The sequence below is a fragment of the Neovison vison genome, chromosome 12 (genome assembly GCF_020171115.1).
Source record: "Neovison vison isolate M4711 chromosome 12, ASM_NN_V1, whole genome shotgun sequence".
In the NCBI taxonomy this organism is placed as follows: Eukaryota; Metazoa; Chordata; class Mammalia; order Carnivora; family Mustelidae; genus Neogale; species Neogale vison.
In genome coordinates, this window is record NC_058102.1 from 7,133,812 (window position 1) to 7,153,749 (window position 19,938).

Consider the following 19,938-nt stretch of genomic DNA (forward strand, 5'->3'; position numbering starts at 1 on the left):
CTGTCTGAATGCGTAATTGGCGCCCATCACAAGCCACCGATGTCCCAGCCACCCCTTGGCAGGTGAGGGAGCAGAGGCAGAGCTGGCAGGGACTCCCCGACCCCCTGCTGGGTCACACAGGAAGTCTTCGACCCACTTGACTGTGGGCCACTGAAGCCCTAAAACAGGTTAAGTTTGGGGTACTCTCCCCAGGCGCCTCCCCCAGGACCCAGACAGACGGAGGCAGCTCTGGGCCAGGCAGAGTCACAGTTGAGGGTTTATTGCCAGTGTTAGGAAGGATGGGGTTGGGAGGGGGTCCAGGTGGTTTGGACACTGCAGGGCCATGGGTTTGGAGGGGCACAGCCGCCCCCTGCCTCCCAGGCAGCCCTGGTGCTGATATTACCACATCTTCTGTCCTGGCTAGTGCCTAAAAACGGGGGGTCTGCTCAAAGGAGGGAGGCTCAGGGGCTCCCAGGAGTTAACCTGTACCCATAAACCTTCCACCAAGGAAGCCAGGGAGTCCTCGTTCCTCTGGGCCAAGTCCTCGGGCCTTGTCCGAACAGCCGGGCTCAGACGAGGGTGTCAGGCTGGGCCATTCCATTTCTCAGCAGCTCTGATCGCCCCCCAGCCTAGTAGGGACCGACGTGTGGTGCACGTACCCCAGCTCATTGCTACCCCGCGGGCCTCGGGGCACCTGCAGTACTGGGGATCTTTCTAAACAGATACCCCTCATCTTGGGCATTTGAACCTGTTTTACTCACAGACCCCGTCTCCCAAGGATCACTGTCCCTGGCAGGCCTTTACTCAACCCCCATTTCTTGTCCCATCAAATGGTGTGTTCTCTGGGAAGGAGTGTGGTGGTGATGGCAGGGGTAGTGGAGGCAAAGCCTCTTCTTTCTGGCCTCCCAGGCCACACCAGCCCCCCCCACCCGAGAGCCAATGCATAGACACATACACGCACAGACACACACACTTTAAGGGACCCAGTGCATGAGATCGGGGCCATACCCCCCAACCGCTGGCCTACTGGGGGCCAGTAGTAAGGGCTGAAGCTTCAGGGAGAGAGTCCAGCAAGGGGCTGCGGGGCTAGTGGTCTTGGGCTGAGGGCCAGCCTGTGGGTGCCCCTGCCTGGCCCTGCCTGAAGGGGGACACGTTTGCGTGGTGGGGTCCTCAGCAGCCACATCTGGGCACGGGCAGAGCATCAGCGGCGTTTGTGGGTCAGGGCGAAGGGGATGGTTCCGTCCAAGCCGGGGGAGACGTGCCCCCACCCCTCCACAGATCCGTGTCTCCGAGTGGTGGCGGCGTGGCTCAGTGCAGCCCAGGGGAGGGGACACAGCCTTGAGCTCACAGAGCCATTGCCAGACCGAGGAGGCAGAGGGACCATGGCCGGCAAAACGGAGACCCCAAAACCGCCTTCTGCCCTCAGCTCCTGCTTGCCTGCCTCTCCGGGACGCTGAGAGGAGGGAGCAGGTGGAAGGAAGGGAGGCTGGGCCCGTGGCAGTGAGGAGGGGTCTGACTCCAAGGGTTACCCTCTTCCCCTGCCAGAGGCTGGGAGGCGCCCCCAGAGCTCTCGCTGGCCAGGCTTCTGAGGGAAGGGCTACAGGCCACCGTGGGAGGCCCCAGCCCAGGGCGGGAGGTGTAAGGAGCACAAGCAGAGTCTGGTCCCTGGGCCAGGCCTGGAGCAGAGGCAAGGGCAACACACTGGTATGGACAGGGGCCCACCGGTGCCCGCTGCCTCCCGGGCCCAGGCCTGGCGCAGGCCCTCGGGCTCGGTGGACAGGAGGGCGAGAGGGTCCTGTGCGGATGTGGCAGGGAGGGGAAGGAGACAGCGGACAAACAGAGGCGGGGCTGGGGGCCTCCCCTTGGTCCAGCTCACGCAACAGTCACGGGTCACGGGGGGCGGATGGAGGCACGTGCTCACGGCCACCAGCACAGACAGACAGACGTGTATGCTGAGGCCGCCCAGGGGACTGGGCCATCCAGTGCAGTGGGGCCTGGAGCCCCCAGCTGCCCATCTACCCTGTGTGGCTCCCCACCCACCCGGCGGCTGACACGCGAGCCCCCCAGCCTAGGAGCCCACGACCTGGCCGGACCACGTCTCGTGGGGAGTATGTGGGGCCAACTGGGTGAGCACCACCTCCACGGCCTGGAACTTCTGGTTCTTGGGTGGGATGGGGCACATCTTGTAGGTCACCTCGTCGCCTTCCACGGGCACGTACTCCCCCTCGATGCTGGCGGGCGGGAGAGCGGCGTAAGCCCAGCAGCGGGCCCCACTCCCAGACACCCGCCGCGGGCTGGCCTGAGGGCTGCCTCCCCTCCCTTCTCAGCTTCTGCTCTCTACCTTGTAAAATGGGACTCCGAAATGGTCCCTCCTGTCTGTGCTGTTTGGGGATTGAGACACGAAAGGCAAGGGAGGTCTGGAGGCCTAGAGAAGCTCAGTGCCCTCCCCAGGTTTGCCTGGCACCAGGGCTGGGGGCCAGGCCTAGGTCAGCTCTCCCATGCCCATCGACCTTCCAGGCCGAAAGACCCAGGGGCTGGCCCCGCCCTCTCAGTGCCCGTGATGCTGGATCCCAGGGCTTAGCCAGTAGTTCCCGGGGCTTCTGGGGCCGCGATGTCCCCTCCCCACCTGGTCCAGCCTTCCCCTGCTCCCCCTCCCACGCACCAGCAGCCCCTGCGACAGGAGGAGAAAGATGCCAGGGACACAGACTTGAGCCAGCCAGGGTACAGGCCTGGAGAGGCGTTTCTAGAGGCCTTGCCAGGACCCTGCAGTAGGGGCCCAGCCAGGAATGTAGTGGGGGGGGGGGGACTCACTCAGATACATGCACGAAGATGTCCTCGGATCCATTCTCGGGGGTGATGAAGCCGTGGCCCTGTGAGCGTGAGAACTGCTTACAGACGCCTTTGAACACGGGGCCAGCCGACGCCCGGGCTGTCCTGAGGTAAGAGTAGGGGGATTAGAGCTGTGGTCTGGGGACTCCCCTCCCTGGACTCCCACAGCCCTCCTTGGCCATGTCTGCCTGCAGAGCCTGTCCCAGGGCTGTAGAAAGTCCTCCCCAGGCCAGAAACTGCACACGGTAATGCTCTGTCATGGTCCCATTGGACAATAAGGAGACTGAGGCCCAAAGAGGGGAACTGGCTCTCCCATGATACACAGCAAGCAAATTTCCTGACTCCCAGCCAGTGCCCCTCTCTGTGCAGAGCACCCTTTCCTCCTAAGACAATTCAGGTTTACATGGGCTCCTGCTGTAAGACTTCTGAGTGAAAAATACCCAGCCTGAACTTGAATGCCTCTCAAAATGGGAAGCTCACTACCTTTCGAGGTCATGGTATCCTATTCACCTATTTGTCCCTTACCCACTCATTCATCATTTATCAAGCAACTGCTCTGTGCCCAGCCTTGGGTTGGACACAGGGGACAACCAGTCCCATCCAAAACCTCTCCTTCAGGGACACCTGGCTGGCTCAGTCCGTGGAGCACGTGACTCTTGCTCTCAGGGTTGTAAATTCAAGCTCCATGTGGGTGTAGGGCTTAAAGCAAAACCAAAAAATCTCTCCTTTGGCCAAGGCAAGTCAGTCCGCCTGTGATCTCTCCAAATCGCTTCTCCCATGTGACCCCAGCCAGCAAACTACCCCAGAGGCCCAAGGCTGGTCTCTGTCTAGCCCGCCCACCCCTCACCAGAGGTCAGTCCTTGCTTCCGTTTTGGTCCAGGCTGACCCATGTACCTCAAACACCCAACTTCCGTTTCACCTAACACGTCCTCCAAACCCACTAGGACCTCATCCCCCCTGATGCCTGACATTGTGTCCTCTCTCCCGACCCTGCTGGGTGGAGGTAAACTGTAGACAAATTCCTTCTGGATCAGAGAGAGCTTATAGGCAGAGACTGTCTGATTCATCACCGGATGCCCTAGTCAGATGCTCAGCAGATCTCAGTGAAGAATGAATGAATGAATGAATGAACACAGTAGTTTCCAGAAGGCCCATATCCAGCTCCCCTGTCCTTGAGTGAGGACAGCAGGGGTTGGACAAGGATAGGACTGGAGCTTTGTCCTGCGGAAAGATCCCCGGAGCCTGGGCGAGGGGCAGGTACTCACGCTGAATACGTCCTGGTCCGTTTGGTGGGCAGAGGACTGGGCAGGTCCCGGGACGAGACGCCGCCCCGCTCCCAGACCCTGCTGCCCTCCCGGTGGAAGGGGAAGGTGGGCCAGACAGGAGACTTGGGGGAGTGCAGTGGGGGCACTACCGGGGGCGACGTGGGTTCTGAAGTCATGGCAGGTCCTGCGAGAGAGCCCGGTGGGCTCCCGGGCACAGGGGCCGGTGAAGAACTTGGGCGTCCTTGCGGGCAGGGCCCGGCCTGGCCCTGCTCGGCAGCCGCACCAGCCACGGGCTCCGTCTGGAAGGGGGAGAAAGAGGCAGAGTGGAGTATGGGCCGGGCTGAGCGCCTTCTGGACACCAGGCCCGAGCCTGGAGGGCCGGGCCTGTTCGCCGACCCTCACAGAGTGACCTCAGGCCACTCATAGCCCCACACTGACTCAGAATCCTTCCCAGAAAGACAAAACAGTCCTATAAGCTTGCTCTGGGCTGAATTATTTCCCCCTAAAATTCCTATCTGGAAGTCCTAACCCCAATGTGGTGGTATTTGGAGATGGGGCCTCTGGGAAGCCATTAGGAGCAGGTGAGGTGGGAGAGGGGTGCGGGGGGCGCGATGGGATTAGTGCCCTTGGAAGAAGAGACCCAAAGAGCTTGCTTCCTCTCCGCCATGTGGGGACACAGCGAGACAGGAGCGGCCTATAGGAAGGGGGCTCTGACTAGAACCAGACCATGCTGGCTCCCCGATCTCAGCCCACCAGCCTCCAGAGCTGTGAGAGTTAAACTGTCGCTGAAGTCCCCCGTCCACGGTGTTGGGTCACAAGGGATGGTCCAAGCTAAAACTAACCTCCAAGTCCTTCCAGCTTAAGGCTCAGTTCTCTAACTCCAGGGCCCTGGGAGGTGGGATGGGGAAAGCGGCCAGTGACCATCTGGAACACAGTTTGGCCCAAGTGTGAGCAGCTTCACATCCACACACCTGGGCTCGAATCTCAGCTTCGTCACTGTCACTTGGTGACTTCAACAGTTCCAGGAGACAGTGCAGGCTCTGGAGCCAGGTGACCTGGGTTTGAATCCTGCCTCCTACCCCTAACCGGCTATGCAGCCTGCTTTGGTCAACGCTTTTAATCTTTGACTCAGTTTTCTGCACTGTAAAATGGGGCTAGTGCTGGTCTTCACTTCGCAGCAAGGTTGCTGTCAGGATTCAGCAAGTCTCTCCATGCCAGGGCGTGGTAAGCCCTTGGGAACGCTGGTGAGTTTGCTTGGCCCTATTTTCCTCTGCTCCGAAGTGAGACTGAGAATACTTACTGCGCAAGGTTGCTGAGGGGTCACTGACGGAGTGTGTGACCGTATCGGCATCTCAGAGGTACCCAATGAATGGCTATCGTCAATGCTCAGCAATAGAAATTCCCTCGTCACCTGTTAAGTGCCTGGGTGACCTTGAAAAAATTCACCGTGTTTTCCTCTACTGCGGAAGAGAACATAGTTCTCTCCCCACCGGGCTGGGAAGTCTCAGACCCTAAGAGACGCTGCCGTGGAACCCCGGGGGGACGGCTCAGGGTACCGAGCCGGACTGTGGATGGAGCCCGGGGCCACAGTGGGGCCAGGCAGGACACCTGGACCAGGAGCCCTCCAGCTCTGCCACGTACCAGCCGCCAACCTTGGGGAGAACTTCCACTGGCCTCAGTCTCCTCATCTGTACAATGCAGCTGATAAACCCTGCCTGACTCCCTCACAAGCTACGGGGAGCCTTGGCTAAGCCTAGGCCTTCCCAGAGGCCCCATCATAATCTACAGCTGTGGAGGAACGAGGAGGACGGGATTCTCTACCTCCTCAGCCCCTTCTTCACTACCTGCCCCCTCACCCAAAGACCCCAGGGCCTAAGGTAAATCCCTGAGCCGCAACCCTATTTCTGGCCTCCATCTTATGCCCCACCCCCACTTCGGCCTAGAATTTCCAGGGCAGAATCGCCCTGAAACGCAGTGTGGCAAGGGAAGGGAGAGCGGAGAAGTCACAAGATCCAACAGTGGGGCAGGTCTCCTGGCCGCCATTCAAGGTCACACAGCAAGTGGGACCCGTCTGGGTCAGGATCGTGAGCTGGTTCTGCCCGGCCTCCTGGTGGAGATGCGGCCTTCCTCCTCCCCAGCCCCCTGCCCCGCAACATGCCTCTCCACCCAGGAGAGCTGCTCCCTCAGGGCCCCTCACAGCCCCTCACAGCCCCCTCAAGCCAACGTGGGGTTTTTCTTTCCGAGCCTGCTCCAGGAGGCCTCCAGGAGGCCGGGCCAGGTTTGATATTTTTCTTCCCATTTTTAGAGAGAAGAAAACGCAATCACACAAGAACCTGGGCCTGAGCATTCACAGCAACATTATCCACAACAGGCCCAAAGTGGAAATGAGCCAGAAGTCCATCAACAGACGAACAGATACACAAACCGTGGTCTAGCCACAGAGCGGAATATGATTCAGCCGTAAAGAGGAACGGGAGTTCCTGACACCGGCTGCAACACGGATGAGCCTGGAGACCCTTACGCCAAGTGGAAGAAGCCAGCCAGCCACAAGAAAGCACGTTGCGTGATTCTATTCATGTGACATGTCCAGAATGGACAAGTCCACAGAGACAGAAAGGACATCAGTGGTTGCCAGGAATTGGGGAGGATGGGATCATGGGGAGTAAATTCTAACAGGTGCAGTTTCTTTCTGGGGTGATGAAAATGTCCTGAGGTTGATCATGGCCTTGTTGCACAACTCTGTGACTATACTGAAAACCACGGACTCGTCCCCCTTGAACGGTTGAATCATACAGTATGTGGGTTACATCGCCATAAAGCTGTTATCAAAAAGGAAACCGGGCAGCAAAACTACCCAAGCTGTCAGAGCCAGGAGAGCAAGAGACATCGGGGCCCCACACTGCCGGCTCAGGTGTCCCCTCCGCACCTGGGCATGGGTGGCAGGTGGACAGACGCTCCCCTTCCTTCTGTCCAAAAAGCAGGGCAGTCCCAGCCTGCCCACTGCACAGTTTTCCCAGAGCTGGTATTGTGCTTGGTGGTGACAGCCGGTGCTGGGAGGTCGTGGGGAGGAGGGGCAGAGGCAGCCCACAGCCGTTACCAGGGAGACACAGCTGAGCCAGGCCCTGCTCTGGCCAGGCCAGCCGGGTCTCCCGACCCGAACGAAGCCTCTTGCAGGGAAGGGGGAGAGATGCATTGATTAATTACCCAGGGTTAGGGGTGAGGGAAGGCCCCTCTTCCTTCCCCTCCCCAAAATGGGTTCCGCACAAGGGACTAGCCAGCAGAAGAGAGGGGGATAGAGTAAGGGCAGGGATAGGCCTTCCTGCCCTCTGGCCCCACAGGACTGGCTGCTCCTGGCCCTTCAACCCCACCTCAAACACTGGCTCTGTGCAAGCAGCCCACGGTTGGCCTTAGGAGATAGGGCTGGGGGTGCAGAAAAGGCCGCCTCCAGGGGGGGCAGAGGGTGCTGCTTTCGGATCTCCCCCATCTCCCTCCTCTTCTGGAAAACGGGGAGTGCCAGAACCCGTCCTCCAGAGCTCCTGTAAGGATGAAATGGGAGGCAGTGCGGGGGAGAACAGCAGGTGCTGGGCGAGAGGTCGCCCCTCCCAGACAGGGCTGCTATATTGGGCTTAGGGGGAAGAGGGGGTGGGAGGAAGGAGAGCCCCAGCTCAGCCAAGCCAAGCCCATCGCCACCCCCGTCTTTCCTGTATCTCAAGGTCTTGCCCCCCTACCAGGTCCCCGCCCTGCCCTTCAAGAGCTTCTCCCTTATTAATTCCTGCAGCTGCCCTTTCAGTGGCTGCCATCATGACTACATTTTGCAGAGGAGGAAACTAAGGCTCAGAGAGACCAAGTCATTCACTCAAGGCCACACAGCAATTAGTGTCTGAGCCAGGACTCGAAGCAAGGTAATCTGACTCTGGAGCCCTGAGTTCAGGCCCTGCGTTGCCACTGAGTTGCTGTGCGACCTCGGACAGGCTTCCCCTCTCTGGGCCCTGCCAGAAGAGAATAAGGGGACACAGAGCAAACTTCCACTTCAGACCCTCTCCCCAGGGTGTTGCTGCAGAAAGGAACCAGTAAAGACAGGCTCTTATTGTCTGAATGCTGTATCTAGTGCAAAAGTCTTTACAGAGGTCACTTTCCCTTTGGAAATCTCCCAGTGGCCCTGAAAGATTGGAATTTCCATCATTTCTATTTTACAGCGAAGAAAACTGAGGCTCAGGGAGGTGGAGTGACTCACCCAAGGTCACACAGCAGGTGAGTGAGAAGAGCCCAGATTCATCTGAAAGCAAATGGTGTTCTTCTTAAATTCTGCTCCTGGTTCAGCCAAAACACGGCTGGAGTTTTTACTAAAAGACCTTTCCCTGAGAACTGAGGGGGAAAATAAACTCCCCAAAGCAGAGAAACACATGAGTTTGAAGAAAGTTTGTTTCAATTCAGGGTAAAGCCCAGCCCCCAGGGGACTCGGTCCTAGTGTCTGGAAGCACATGTGGCCCAGAACAAAGCCCTTCAGAATGGGCCGCTGGAGGTCTGAGGACAGGTCGGGACCATTTCTGGCCTGGGCTGGACGCCAGTGACCGTCCCTTTCTGAGCCTCAGTTTCCTGATCTGTCCGAGGGCTATTAGTAGCACCTGTCCCGTGTGTGGGAGGGGCTGAGGGGCCGCTGTATCAACGGTCCAGCTGTGAGGGCACGTCTCCCTGTCCGGGTGTTCTGGCTCTGACCCTTCCGGCCACACTTGTCTTCATTTCCCTGCATGAAGGCCAAACCTGGCCTTTCTGCGGACAGAAGGACTAGGGGAGGTAAAACCAGAACATCAGGGCTGTTCAGAGGTAACCTGAGGCAAGGCTGTGATACAGTGTGACTCAGCCCTGTCAGCAGGTGACCATCGTCCTGGTGCTGGGGCTTCTCCAGTTCTCAGACACCCCAAAAAGACGGGGCAGGAAATGGCTGTCAGAGTCCTTTCTTGACTGTGCGAATGTCTCTCGTCTGGGGCAGAGTAGGGAAAGCCGACTGGATCAACCCCCCAGTGCTGTGTGACCGGGGGCCCGCCCTTGACCCTCTCTCAGCCTCACTTCTCTCCTGAGCTGCTTGAATCATCACTGGCCCAGATGCCTACTGAAGGTCAGTCCAACTGTCCTCTGAGGTTGTCAAAAAAACACACGTATCTGCAAGGAAATTGCTTGCCAGGCACTGGGACCACAGGCACAGGAGGAGAGAGCCCCAGCCTCCAGGGGGAGGACCAGACTGACCAGGGCGCAGCGTGGGAAGTCCGAACGTGACAAGAGGCACGGCTACCACATATAGATCGTTAGCCACATGGCCGCGCTCTGCCAAGTCCTTGGCCCCATTTCCTCGGGAGGTCCCCACAACACCCCTACGTGACAATGACTGTTATTAGCCCCATTCTTCAATAGAGTAAACTGAGGCCCAGAGAAGGAAAGAAGCTACCTGGGGTCACACAGCTGGTCAGGGGCGGTGCTTTCTGCACGTGAGATTGTGGGAGGGGGGAGGAAAGCTCCCTGACATCTCCTGCCCTCCGCTGCTGAAGGAAGAACGGGGGTGTGGAAAAACTGGGGAGTCAGGCCTTGGGGTTCTATTTCTGGCTTTGTGCCGACTCAGACTATGACCTTGGGTGAATCACTTGCCAACTCTGGCAAGCCTCAAAACAACTCCCGCAGTGAGTATGTCCCAGCCCTGAGCCCCCACGTGCAGGAGCGGCCACGGGCAGGAGAGGGTACAGTGGCTTATAAAGGGGAAGGGCATAGGGCACTGGATGGCAGTGGGAGGGCTTTCTGAATGTCGGGGTCTTATCTACGGTCGGCAGTCCTAGGAGCAGGAGGAAACAACCTCAGGACCACCAGCCAGAAGCTGGCACCTCCCCAGCCCCTCCCCTCCCCCAGCCACCCAGACAGTCCTTAAAATACCTCAGTGCCAAAGCTGCTCCAGCAGCTGGAGGTGACCTAATTAAACCTGGTTCTTCCCCCTCCTACAGCGTGTGCGTGCCCGTGCATACACGCGTGTGTGTGTGTGTGTGTGTGTGTGTGTTTGTGTGTGTGCGCTCATGGGGGTTAGGGGCTGCCCCAGCCTATATTTGAGCTTCATGGAGACCTTTTCACTCTCCTTGTCACATGCCCCTGCTGCCTGGGGGAGGGGTCACCCTGATGAAGGCCTTCGGGCTTCCTTGGCACCAGTGAGGGTAAAGATGCCAGAATGGGCCCCGCAAGAGCCGTGCTCACATCCCATCTCTGCCAGGCTGTGTGACCCTGAGCAAGTCACTTTCCCACTCTGAGTCCCCTAGAGAGAGGAAAGGATTGGTCAAAGTCACACTTAGAGTAGCTGAACTCAAATCAGTGTGACCTCAAAGCCCAGAGCTCTCCGGGGTGCCAGCCGCCACCCCAGTGACCATCATTCCACCCGCTTTGGAGCAAGGGAGAAGCCCCCCACTACTTGTTGTTCCCTACCTGGCTGCTCTGCGTGGACACGGGCCCCAACTGCCCCAAGCCCCCTTCCCACCAGGCTCCAGGACTTGGCGGTGCTGGCGGTGACCCCGAGACACAACCCTCTTCACCCAAGCCCGGAGCGCCCTCTGCTGGTGCCAATCTTGGGGCCCTGCCTCCAGACCGGCCCGTAGGTGTCCCCTCCCCACAGGCTGGCTGTGTAGGTCCCCCTATTCCTCCCTCCAGAGCCCCTCCAAGGCCAACGGGCATCCGTGAACATTGCCAGGCCTGGGAGGGGACTCTGTGACCCAAACTGTCCCTTGGCCTTTCCCAGGCCTCTCTGTGACCAGTTCCTGCTCAGATCTTTTTTTTTTTTTTTTTTTTGGAGTGGAGGGCACACAGATCCGGAGGGGTGGGACAGATATGGGAAATAGATGCTGGAAAGGACTTCAAGGAAATGGTGGGGATAGACAGGGGGAGTCTGGGTGAAGAAAACATCCAGAATTTGGAGGGGCCTCTGGGATGGAGTCAGTTTTGGGGAACTGGCTCCCCGTTCTCCAAGGGGCTGCAGACTGCCCCTCCCCATCGAGAGCCCAGTTCTGGAGCACATCCAGGTGGGCACTGTGCCAGGCTCTCAGTGAGGTTGCCCACCCTCCTCCCGGGCGCACTTCCTCCTCCCCTCCCCCAGCCCCAGCGGATGCAGCAGTTCACACTCTGTATTTATTATTGTTCTCGCTCCGCGTCCCTCCCCTCTCCCTGGGAAGAGCCTGCAGGCTGGCAGCTTGGCAGGAACCTGCTGTCTCCCTTGCGGGTGCCAGCATCACCCCTTATCTCTGCCCGGACTCCCTGTGCCCGGGCAGGCCACTCAAGGACTTGGGGCTAGCCCAGGCTGCCCCGAGTTCCCGCATCCCGCAGCTGGGGGCCAGCAGCCCCGGGCTCAGCACCCTCGCCTCTCCACCCCCTACCCCGCCGCCCCAGGGTTGCACCCTGACAAGGGCGGAGGTCAGAGCGAGACCGGCAAACAGGGGAGAGGAGTGGCCTCGGGAGAGGCGAGAGCTCTGGGTGGGGGCTGCTCGGAGGCGAAGATAATTACAAGGAGCCGCCTCTCCAAGCCCATTAACACAATTATCCCCATCGCGTTGGGGACGAAAGCGAGTCAGGACGACACAGCTGCTCCAGGTCCGACTGTCTGCCTGCCCTAAATGGTCGGTCCCCAGGCCCCAGCCCCGAATTCCAGGGGGACAGACACATGCCCCCTGCTGCAGCTCCCCTCTCAGCAGCGGGTCGGAGCACAATTATTCCCCAGTCATTTCTCTTCCCCCGGTTCCCAGACGGGAGGCTGCGGCTTGGCAGGTGTCTGCTGTTCTCTGCCTCTTGAGCCAGACACAAGTCCCAGACACAGACACAGACACACAGACCCACACACACAGCCACACAAACACTTCACAGGGAGCCACACGGCCTCGGCTTCCCTTGGGGGCCTGGAGGAGGGAGGGAGGGAGGGAGGGAGGAGGGTGGAGGGAGGGCCGGGTGGGCTCCTCCACAAACCCTCCAACACCCTCCTCTGTAAACAGAACGCGGCTGGGCCAGCCCCAGGGGAGGGACCCACCTTCCCAGCCCCGTCGTGTCCTACCTCCCCGCTGGGCCCCTGCCAAAGCCAGTTTCTCGAGCTGGTGTGCCCTCGCCGCCCCGTCCTGTCCCTTACCTCTCCGGGGCAGCCGGGGTCCAGCCACCGCCTCCCGCAGCCGCCTTCAGCACTCTGCCTCCCTCTGGCCCTCGGAGCTGGCCAGCAGGGGCCGGGTCTGAGATGTGTCGTGTGTACGGCTGTGTGTGTGTGTGTACGGCTGTGTGTGTGTGTGTGAGCATGCGGCACCTCGAGCCCCTCACTCACTCACACACGCCCTCCCCCTGACGTCAGGAAGAGCGGGAGGGAGGGACTGGGATGGGAATTGGTACTCCCCGCTTAAAGGGACCCAGGGCCCTGCTGCCGCGGGGTCAGACACCGCCTCCTGAGTCAGGCGCGGCCGGGGTGAGGGAGTTTTAGCTGCGTCTCTCCCGGCCCTAAAGCTTCTTTTTTTGGAAAGTGGCTTTTATTGTCCGGCTGGGGTATAATTTGCCCTGCCAGGTGGGAGTAGCTGCTGAGGAATGCAGGGAGGGGTGCGGGGCGGCGGGGAGGAGGGGGGAGAGAAGCTGGGGCAGCCCGCATTCCTGGCAATTAGAGAGCTGGTGGGTGGGCGTGTGTGCGTGTGTGCGTGCGTGCGTGCGTGTGGGTGGGGGGTGTGGGGGGTGTGCAGGCGACTGTGCTGGGGGCCACGGGGTCTGGGCCGGGGGTAGTGGTGAGTCTGGGAGAACAGAGGAGGGGGAGGAGCCCTCTCTGAGGGAGCCCCAGACAAGGGCGGGGCGAGCCCCGTTTTGGGGACTCTCAGACCTTCCTCTGCCCTGTGGATCCACAGTGTCCCCGGCCACCATTAGCACCGACACTGCTCAGGTCTACCCCTTGCTCGGTGGAGATCCTTGTCTGCAATTATGGGAGCTCCTCTCCTTCTCCGGCCCACAGTGGATGATGTTTCTGTTGAACTGAATTGAATTGAATTGAATTGAATTGAATTCAATCGAGAAGCCCCTTAGGGAGTGATAAGCTTGCTTCTCTCTCTCTCTCTCTCTCTCTCTTTCTCCAGGTCGGACAGCCCCTGCACCCTTCCCAGTGCCCCTGTCTCCACATCGGAGAGACCCTGGGTGTGGATCTCCGCTCCAGCACCCCCGGGCCCATGATCACTTGGGAAAATCTCTTACGGACTCTGATCCTCCTCAGCCTCTCTGCAATGAAGGGAAGAAGGCCCTTTCTCAGCGGTGCTCAGTGTTTGCAGAGCAGTCTGCGGTTAAGCCTCAGGCCCCACTAAAGAGGCCTCCACCAGGGGTGTCTGTTCCTCCCCACCCCTTCTCCTAGGCCTCAGCTTGGAGAGAAGGAAGCTTCCCCGCAGGCATTCTTCATCCTCCTGAGGCAGGCTGGCATTTTAACAGAAGTCTTATTAAAATCAGAAGGAGGAGGGAGTCAAAAAGGAAATGATTGAGAAAAATACAAATAACAACAGCCAGTAAGACGCACTGAGGGCTTCCCAGCGGGCTCTGCCTCACCCAAGGCCCACAGCGGTCCGGCTATTTATGACCATCGCCCCTGCTCTGCTGCTGAGGACATAAGGCTCAGGTAGGAGGAGGGAGTTGCCCGTGTTCATTATCTGGCTAGAAGGATATTGAACCCAGGGCTGTCCAATGCCACTCCATATCCCTGCTCTTCCAGAACCTCCCAGAACAATCAGGCTTGGACAGTCTACATTTCTGATCCTGCACAAGAGGTGGGGATCCTTGTGGCCCCATCCGCACCCGAGGCCTGGAGTTCGGATTCTGTTCCACTCACTAGACTGAGAACCCTCCCAGTGGAACCTCACCCTGCTTAAACCCTTCTCTTTCTTGGTCTTCCTCTCTTCCGAAGAGAATCATAGTTTTCAAAGGGCCCACACGAGCACAAGCTCACATGCTGCTTGTAACAACTCTGGATGAGGAAGGGCACCTGGGTGGCTCAGTGAGTTAAAGCCTCTGCTTTCGGCCCCGGTCATGATCCCAGGGTCCTGGGATCTAGCCCCCCATCAGGCTCTCTGCTCAGCGGGGAGCCTGCTTCCCCTCTCTCTCTCTGCCTGCCTCTTTGCCTAATTGTGATCTCTCTGTTAAATGGATAAATTTTTTTTAAAAATCTAAAAAAAAAATAATAACAGCTCTGGATGAGGAAATGGGCTGGGAGAGATGGGGGACCATGCTGAGTCACCCAGCGCGGAAGCGACAGAGTGACAGAACAGGCTGTGGTCCCATCGTGTTCTCACACTCCAGGAGAAGGGCCAGGGCTGGGGTCGATGCGATCTCCCCGCCCACCACCCACCGTCCCTTCTGGGGGGAGTGGCCCCCGGCTTTCATCTGGGGACTGCCTTCTCTCTCCGAGCCACAGGAACCCCTTCGGCACATCAGAGCCTGAGTTGGGAATTGGGTTGGAACGTCAATGCCAAGGTCGGCTCTTCGCTCAGCTCCTGAGTTGGCGGAGATTGGACCTTGGCTGTTGGTGGCCGAGCTGTGGATTACAAGCCAATGATGGGTCAAGAATGGGGAGCAGGGCGCCTGGGTGGCTCAGTGGATTAAGCCGCTGCCTTCGGCTCAGGTCATGATCTCAGTGTCCTGGGATCGAGTCCCGCATAGGGCTCTCTGCTCAGCAGGGAGCCTGCTTCCTCCTCTCTCTGCCTGCCTCTCTGCCTACTTGTGATCTCTCTCTGTCAAATAAATAAATAAAATCTTTAAAAAAAAAAAAAAAGAATGGGCAGCAGCCAGGGGGAACTTTTCTGAGGGGATGATGTTTGAGCTGAGCCCCAAGTGACAAGAAGGAGCCAGACTTGCCAGAGTCCAGAGAGGAGGCTGGTGTGGCTGGTGGTGAGGGAGGTAAGGCGGGGGGGGGGGGGGGGGGGGATAGGAGATCAAGGCCAGGAGGCAGGGCCTGAAAGGCCACCTATGAGAGCCTGAGGCCTGGTCTGCTGTGGACAAGGACAAAGCTGGGGCCACATGCCCGACCCTCACTTTGTGGCCGGCCTTTCTCGGATGGCCCACCGGCTGCCGGCAGACGCGTGGGGGCTTCCAGGCACCCTGAGAGCCGTGAATGAAGGAGGCTGGGCCGAGGTTTGAAGTTGTGTTATGATTATTCCCGACAATGAGGAGAGGGCACAGCTGTTCATTCAGGAAATGAGCAGCCCGTGGCACCTCCCACCCACCCACCAGCCGCTGAGTAACAAAGAAATTGTCTGCTTGAAACCAGGGGTTCTGCCGCCGAGGCTATTTTTGTGAAACGCTGAGAATTCAAAAGCTCATCTCCTCGAAAGCCTTCCTCGCCTCAGAGAATCTGGAGGTGGGTAAGGGGCAGAATAGCCCGAGTCCTACTGATTCCCTCTGACTCACAGTTCCCACCCTGTGCCCCGCTGCCAGCCCACCGACGGGGGCCAGGCCTGGGCCTCCCTGGCCTTGAATCCATAGATGCTTTAAGATACATCCATCCTTAAAGCGTGGGTGCCACCCGTTGGACGGACGTGGAAACTCAGGCACAGAGAGGTAGAGAAACTTGCCGGGGATCACACAGCTGGTGACGGAGCTGGGATTCAATCTCAGGAGTTCTGGCTTCATTACCTTCTCATTCCTTCTGCTACACCACACTGCCTTCGAGATGTCTTTTCGGTTCCCTGGATGCCCATCTCCTTGGCCATGGGACTCTTCTCCAGCGGGTTCTAGTGATTTTGCCCCGTAGATAACAGTGGCTTTTCCATCCTCTCTTCCTGTCCCCCGGCCATCTTGTCCAGTCCGACCACCGACCGCCCTTCTACCAGAGAAGGTCTATTTCTGCAGCTTGGACCACGTCCTTCGTTCATTCATTCAAACATCTGACAAATATTTATTGACCCCTCGGGCGGTCTAGGCTGGAATACAGCAGTGAACCAGACAAATACACTCCCTGAGTTTATAAAGCTTATGTCTTATCTAGGAAGAGACATAATACCAAGTATGCAAACGAATAAATGTATAACCACAAATTATGAAGACAGCACAGAAGCAGGGTTGGCAGAAGGAGACAGGCAGGACTGAATCTACCCACTGAGGGCTGAGAGAGGCCACTTGGAGAAGGAGAAGGGGCCATTTGCAAGCTGATCCCCAAAGGTGAGAAGGAGTCTGCCTTGTAAAAAGCAGGGGAAGAGTGTTTGCCAAAGAGGGAACAGCGTGGCTGAACTCCCAGAGGCAGGAAAGGCTGCTGCATGTTCCAAAGGTCACTGATGTGGCTGGATGAGGAAAGATGGAGGAGGGCAGGGTCACACTGTGTGTGTGGCGGGGGGTGGGGGCTGGCAAGAGGTCTGCTCCTTATCTGAAATGAGATAGGAAGGCGTGATGTGCTCCTGCCTCCAAAGAGTACCCCCAGCGGCCTCACAGCCCCGTCCAGGGTAATGACTGACACAGGCAGGAGACTGAGGAAGATGGAGGAGTCCCCTGGCCCTGGCCCCAGGGCTGGAGATGACCCTGTGGTCTGCGGGTGAGTTTCCTGACGCTTAAATCCCCTTGAGTCATTGGGAAGTGTTCTCCATCATGGGGAAAGGGGTCCCTGCCCACAGCTGGCCCCCTCTGCACCCTGCCCTGAGACCCCAGGGCTAGAGCAGCCAGGCCGACCCCCCCCCCCACAAACCCAGGGCTGGAAGGAGGTGTGGGCCAGGTCTCCCTCGCACACCCATTCCCGAACACCCCGTGTCTTATCAACATTCAGGCTCTCTTCCCCCTGTACATTCTGAGTGAGGCCGTCCCTGACTGTCCTGGCTAGAATTCTAGTCACTCACTGTCACAGTATGCATGTGACCTTTCTCCATAGCAATGCCTGGAATGAGCTCCCACATCTGTTTCCTGCTTCCCATCAGGGGCCCCCACTAAATACCTCTTGATTTTTTGCACTTTGCTTTTGGCTCAAGCCAGAATAGAGAGCAACATACCTGGAGCCTCTGTTTCCAGGTCCCTTCTAGAATCACTATTCCCAGTAGTACTTCAGTTGTGTTTTTGGCCTCCATGGAAAGACTTTTTTTTTTTGAAAGATTTTATTTATTTGTTTGAGAGAGAGACAGTGAGAGACAACATGAGTGAGGAGAAGGTCAGAGGGAGACGCAGACTCCCCATGGAGCTGGGAGCCTGATGCGGGACTCGATCCTGGGACTCCAGGATCATGACCTGAGCTGAAGACAGTCGCTTAACCAACTGAGCCACCCAGGCATCCCAAGACTTTTTTTTTAATAGTTTATTTTTGGGGCGCCTGGGTGGCTCAACTGCTTGAGCGGCTGCCTTCGGCTCAGGTCGTGATCCTGGGGTCCTGGGATCGGCCGCATCCGGCTCCCTGCTCAGTGGGGAGTCTTCTTCTCCCTCTCCCTCTGCCTGCCTCTCTGCCTACTTGTGCTCTCTCCCTCTCTCTGTTAAATAAATAAAGTCTTTTAAAAAAAAAAAAAAAAGAGTTTAAGTAATCCCTACACCCAACGTGGGGCTCGAACTTGCAACCCTGAGATCAAGCATTGCATGCTTTTCCTACTGAGCCAACGGGGTGCCCCCCACCATGGAAGGACATTTTAAAGAGCGTCCAAACGAGAATTGTTCCTGGTTCTGCTCATCAGAGCTTCTATTCCTAAGAACCCGGAGGGAGGTCTCTGGGGCTCAGAATTGAGACAATCTGGATTTACCGACATCTGGTGAGTTTCCAGATTGTAACTGAAAATGTTTTCCTCTTGGCTGTGGTTGCTGGAAAGCTCTGAGCCAAATCCCTCCACCATCAGCAAGTTGCCCGACCATGGGGGTGGGTGTCTCAGGGCTAATCTTTTCTTTCCTCCCTTCTTTCATTCAATCATCCAACAAATGTTTGTCCTGGAGTGACTGTGCACCTTTCTAGGTTGGTGGGGGTCGACAATGAACAAAACAGACGGAATGTCTGTCTTCATGGAGCTCGAAGTCAAGAAGGGGAGGGGGCAAGAGAAGAACCTGGTGAGGCAGGTCACGTGCTGCGGGAAACTGGTAAGTGGCGTGGGAGTGGGGGCTGCTGGCTGGGGGCTTGAGATTTAAAATGGGGGGACTCGAGGTGGGGGGGATCAGGAAAAGCCTCACAGAAAAAAGCAAGGGTCTGGAGGAGCTGAGCAATGAGGACACAAGGAGGGGAGACCATTCTGGGGAGAGGCAGAGGCCCGAGTGGGGAGTGGGGAGGGGGCCCATGGGGTGTCAGAAACAGCCACTGGGCACAGTGATGGGACATGCAGTCACAGAGGCGAGGGGCAGAGGACCCCTTGGCTGTGAAGGACACCCTAAAGCCTGGCTTTTATTTATTTATTTATAGGAAAAAAACTTTTTTAAAGGTTTTTTATTTATTTGTTTGACAGAGAGAGCGAGAGCTCGCGCACAAGTAGGGAGAGCAGCAGACAGAGGGAGGGGAAGAGAAGGCTTCCAGCCAAGCAGAGAGCATCATGTGGGGCTCCATCCCAGGACCTTGGGATCATGACCTGAGCTGAAGGCAGAAGCTTAACCGACTGAGCCACTCAGGTGCCCCAGGCCTGGCTTTTATGAGATGGAACATTGCAGGGTCTGGAGAGGTAGACCGAGAATTTCTTTTTTTTTTTTTTTTAAAGATTTCATTCACCCATTTGACAGAGAGAAATCACAAGTAGATGGAGAGGCAGGCAGAGAGAGAGAGAGGGAAGCAGGCTCCCCGCCGAGCAGAGAGCCCGACGCGGGACTCGATCCCAGGACCCCGAGATCATGACCCGAGCCGAAGGCAGCGGCCCAACCTACTGAGCCACCCAGGCGCCCCTAGACCGAGGATTTCTGACCAGTGTTTTAATAGTGTCTCTCCGGCTTCTGTGTGTAGCAGAGCCGGTGGGGGAATGAGGCCAAGACAAGGAAACCAGCGTGGAGGCTAAAGCAAAGGCCCAGGTGAGGGGCATGGGGGGAGGGGTGCAGGGAGAGGGGGGCTGGGCCCCAAGGGTTGCAGTGGGGGTGAGCCGGACTGCTAGACTCAGGATGCATCAGAGATAGAAACACCAAGATTTGTTCACAGGTGCTTAGAGGAGGTGGTGAGTGCCAAGGAAGCCTCATCCCCAGGTTTGGGCCTGAGTGACCCCAGAATGGAGGAGTCCGTTTCTGAGATCCTAAGACAGGGGCGGCCACTCAGGCCCAGACTAAACTTGAGATGCCTGAACAGGGATGTGCAGCAGGCAGGGGGGGAATCTGGAGCGCAGGGAGAGGGCCACAAGGGAGCCACAAGGGAGCCATGTGGGGAGCCTGGGTCGGGGGAAGGGCTCATCACTGCCCCGAGGCCACAGGAGGCTGCAAAGTGGGCCGGGACCAGCAACAGTCAGAGATGGATGGAAGGCCCCGGGTGAGTGCGGGGCCCTTGGGAGCCAAGGAGTGTGGAAGGAGGAAGGAGGAAGGGGGGCCCTTGGCTGCCTGGATTGGGCCACGTGGAGACCGTCGGTGACCCAGAGAAAGCGCTGTGGGCCGCGTGGCCCGGGCCAGAACCGGACTTGACAGGTTGAAGAGAGGACGAGAAGAGGGGATTAGGGGACCGCCAACTGGGACGGCAGCTTCAAGCGGTTTTGCCACTAAAGGGAGCAGAAAATGGGCCACTAGCTGGAGGGCCGAGAGGAGGGTGTTTTTAAGACGTGAAAAATCTTAATTGCTTTTTCAATTTAAATTTAAATTCTGAATAGGTAATATATTCCCATGATCCTAATTATCGAAGATTCCAGAGGGCAAGGCCGCTTGGTAATCTCACTTCCCTTCTTTCCCCTCCCCCACACCCTCAGCCGTTCTGTTCCTTGCGTGGCCCCCCAACGGAATCAGC

General features: G+C 58.0%; 2 protein-coding genes across 2 annotated transcripts; both read right to left on the reverse strand.

The window, feature by feature from the left end:
• Window positions 1–238: 238 nt before the first annotated feature.
• Window positions 239–1,862, reverse strand: LOC122892332 (the record flags this gene model as incomplete). Its single annotated transcript, XM_044228652.1, has 1 exon — window positions 239–1,862. A coding segment is annotated over one exon (909 nt), but the record flags the coding sequence as incomplete, so codon positions are not given.
• Window positions 1,845–12,359, reverse strand: CSDC2 (cold shock domain containing C2). The gene is made up of 4 exons (XM_044227990.1): window positions 12,211–12,359; window positions 4,074–4,372; window positions 2,791–2,913; window positions 1,845–2,210 (listed from the first exon to the last, which is right to left on the reverse strand). Exons 2-4 carry the CDS (start codon window positions 4,247–4,249, stop codon window positions 2,048–2,050), a joined length of 462 nt encoding a protein of 153 aa, XP_044083925.1. The 5' UTR covers window positions 4,250–4,372; window positions 12,211–12,359; the 3' UTR covers window positions 1,845–2,047.
• Between the last annotated feature and the right edge of the window lie 7,579 nt (window positions 12,360–19,938).

Coding starts and splice junctions, on each gene's coding strand:
- CSDC2 (XM_044227990.1), bottom strand. CDS start 4,249: ATGACTTCAGAACCCACGTCGCCCCCGGTAGTGCCCCCACTGCACTCC. Junction 2,914..4,073: donor CGGACCAGGACGTATTCAGC/GTGAGTACCTGC, acceptor CTCTTACCTCAG/GACAGCCCGGGCGTCGGCTG. Junction 2,211..2,790: donor ATCTTCGTGCATGTATCTGA/GTGAGTCCCCCC, acceptor CCCGCCCGCCAG/CATCGAGGGGGAGTACGTGC.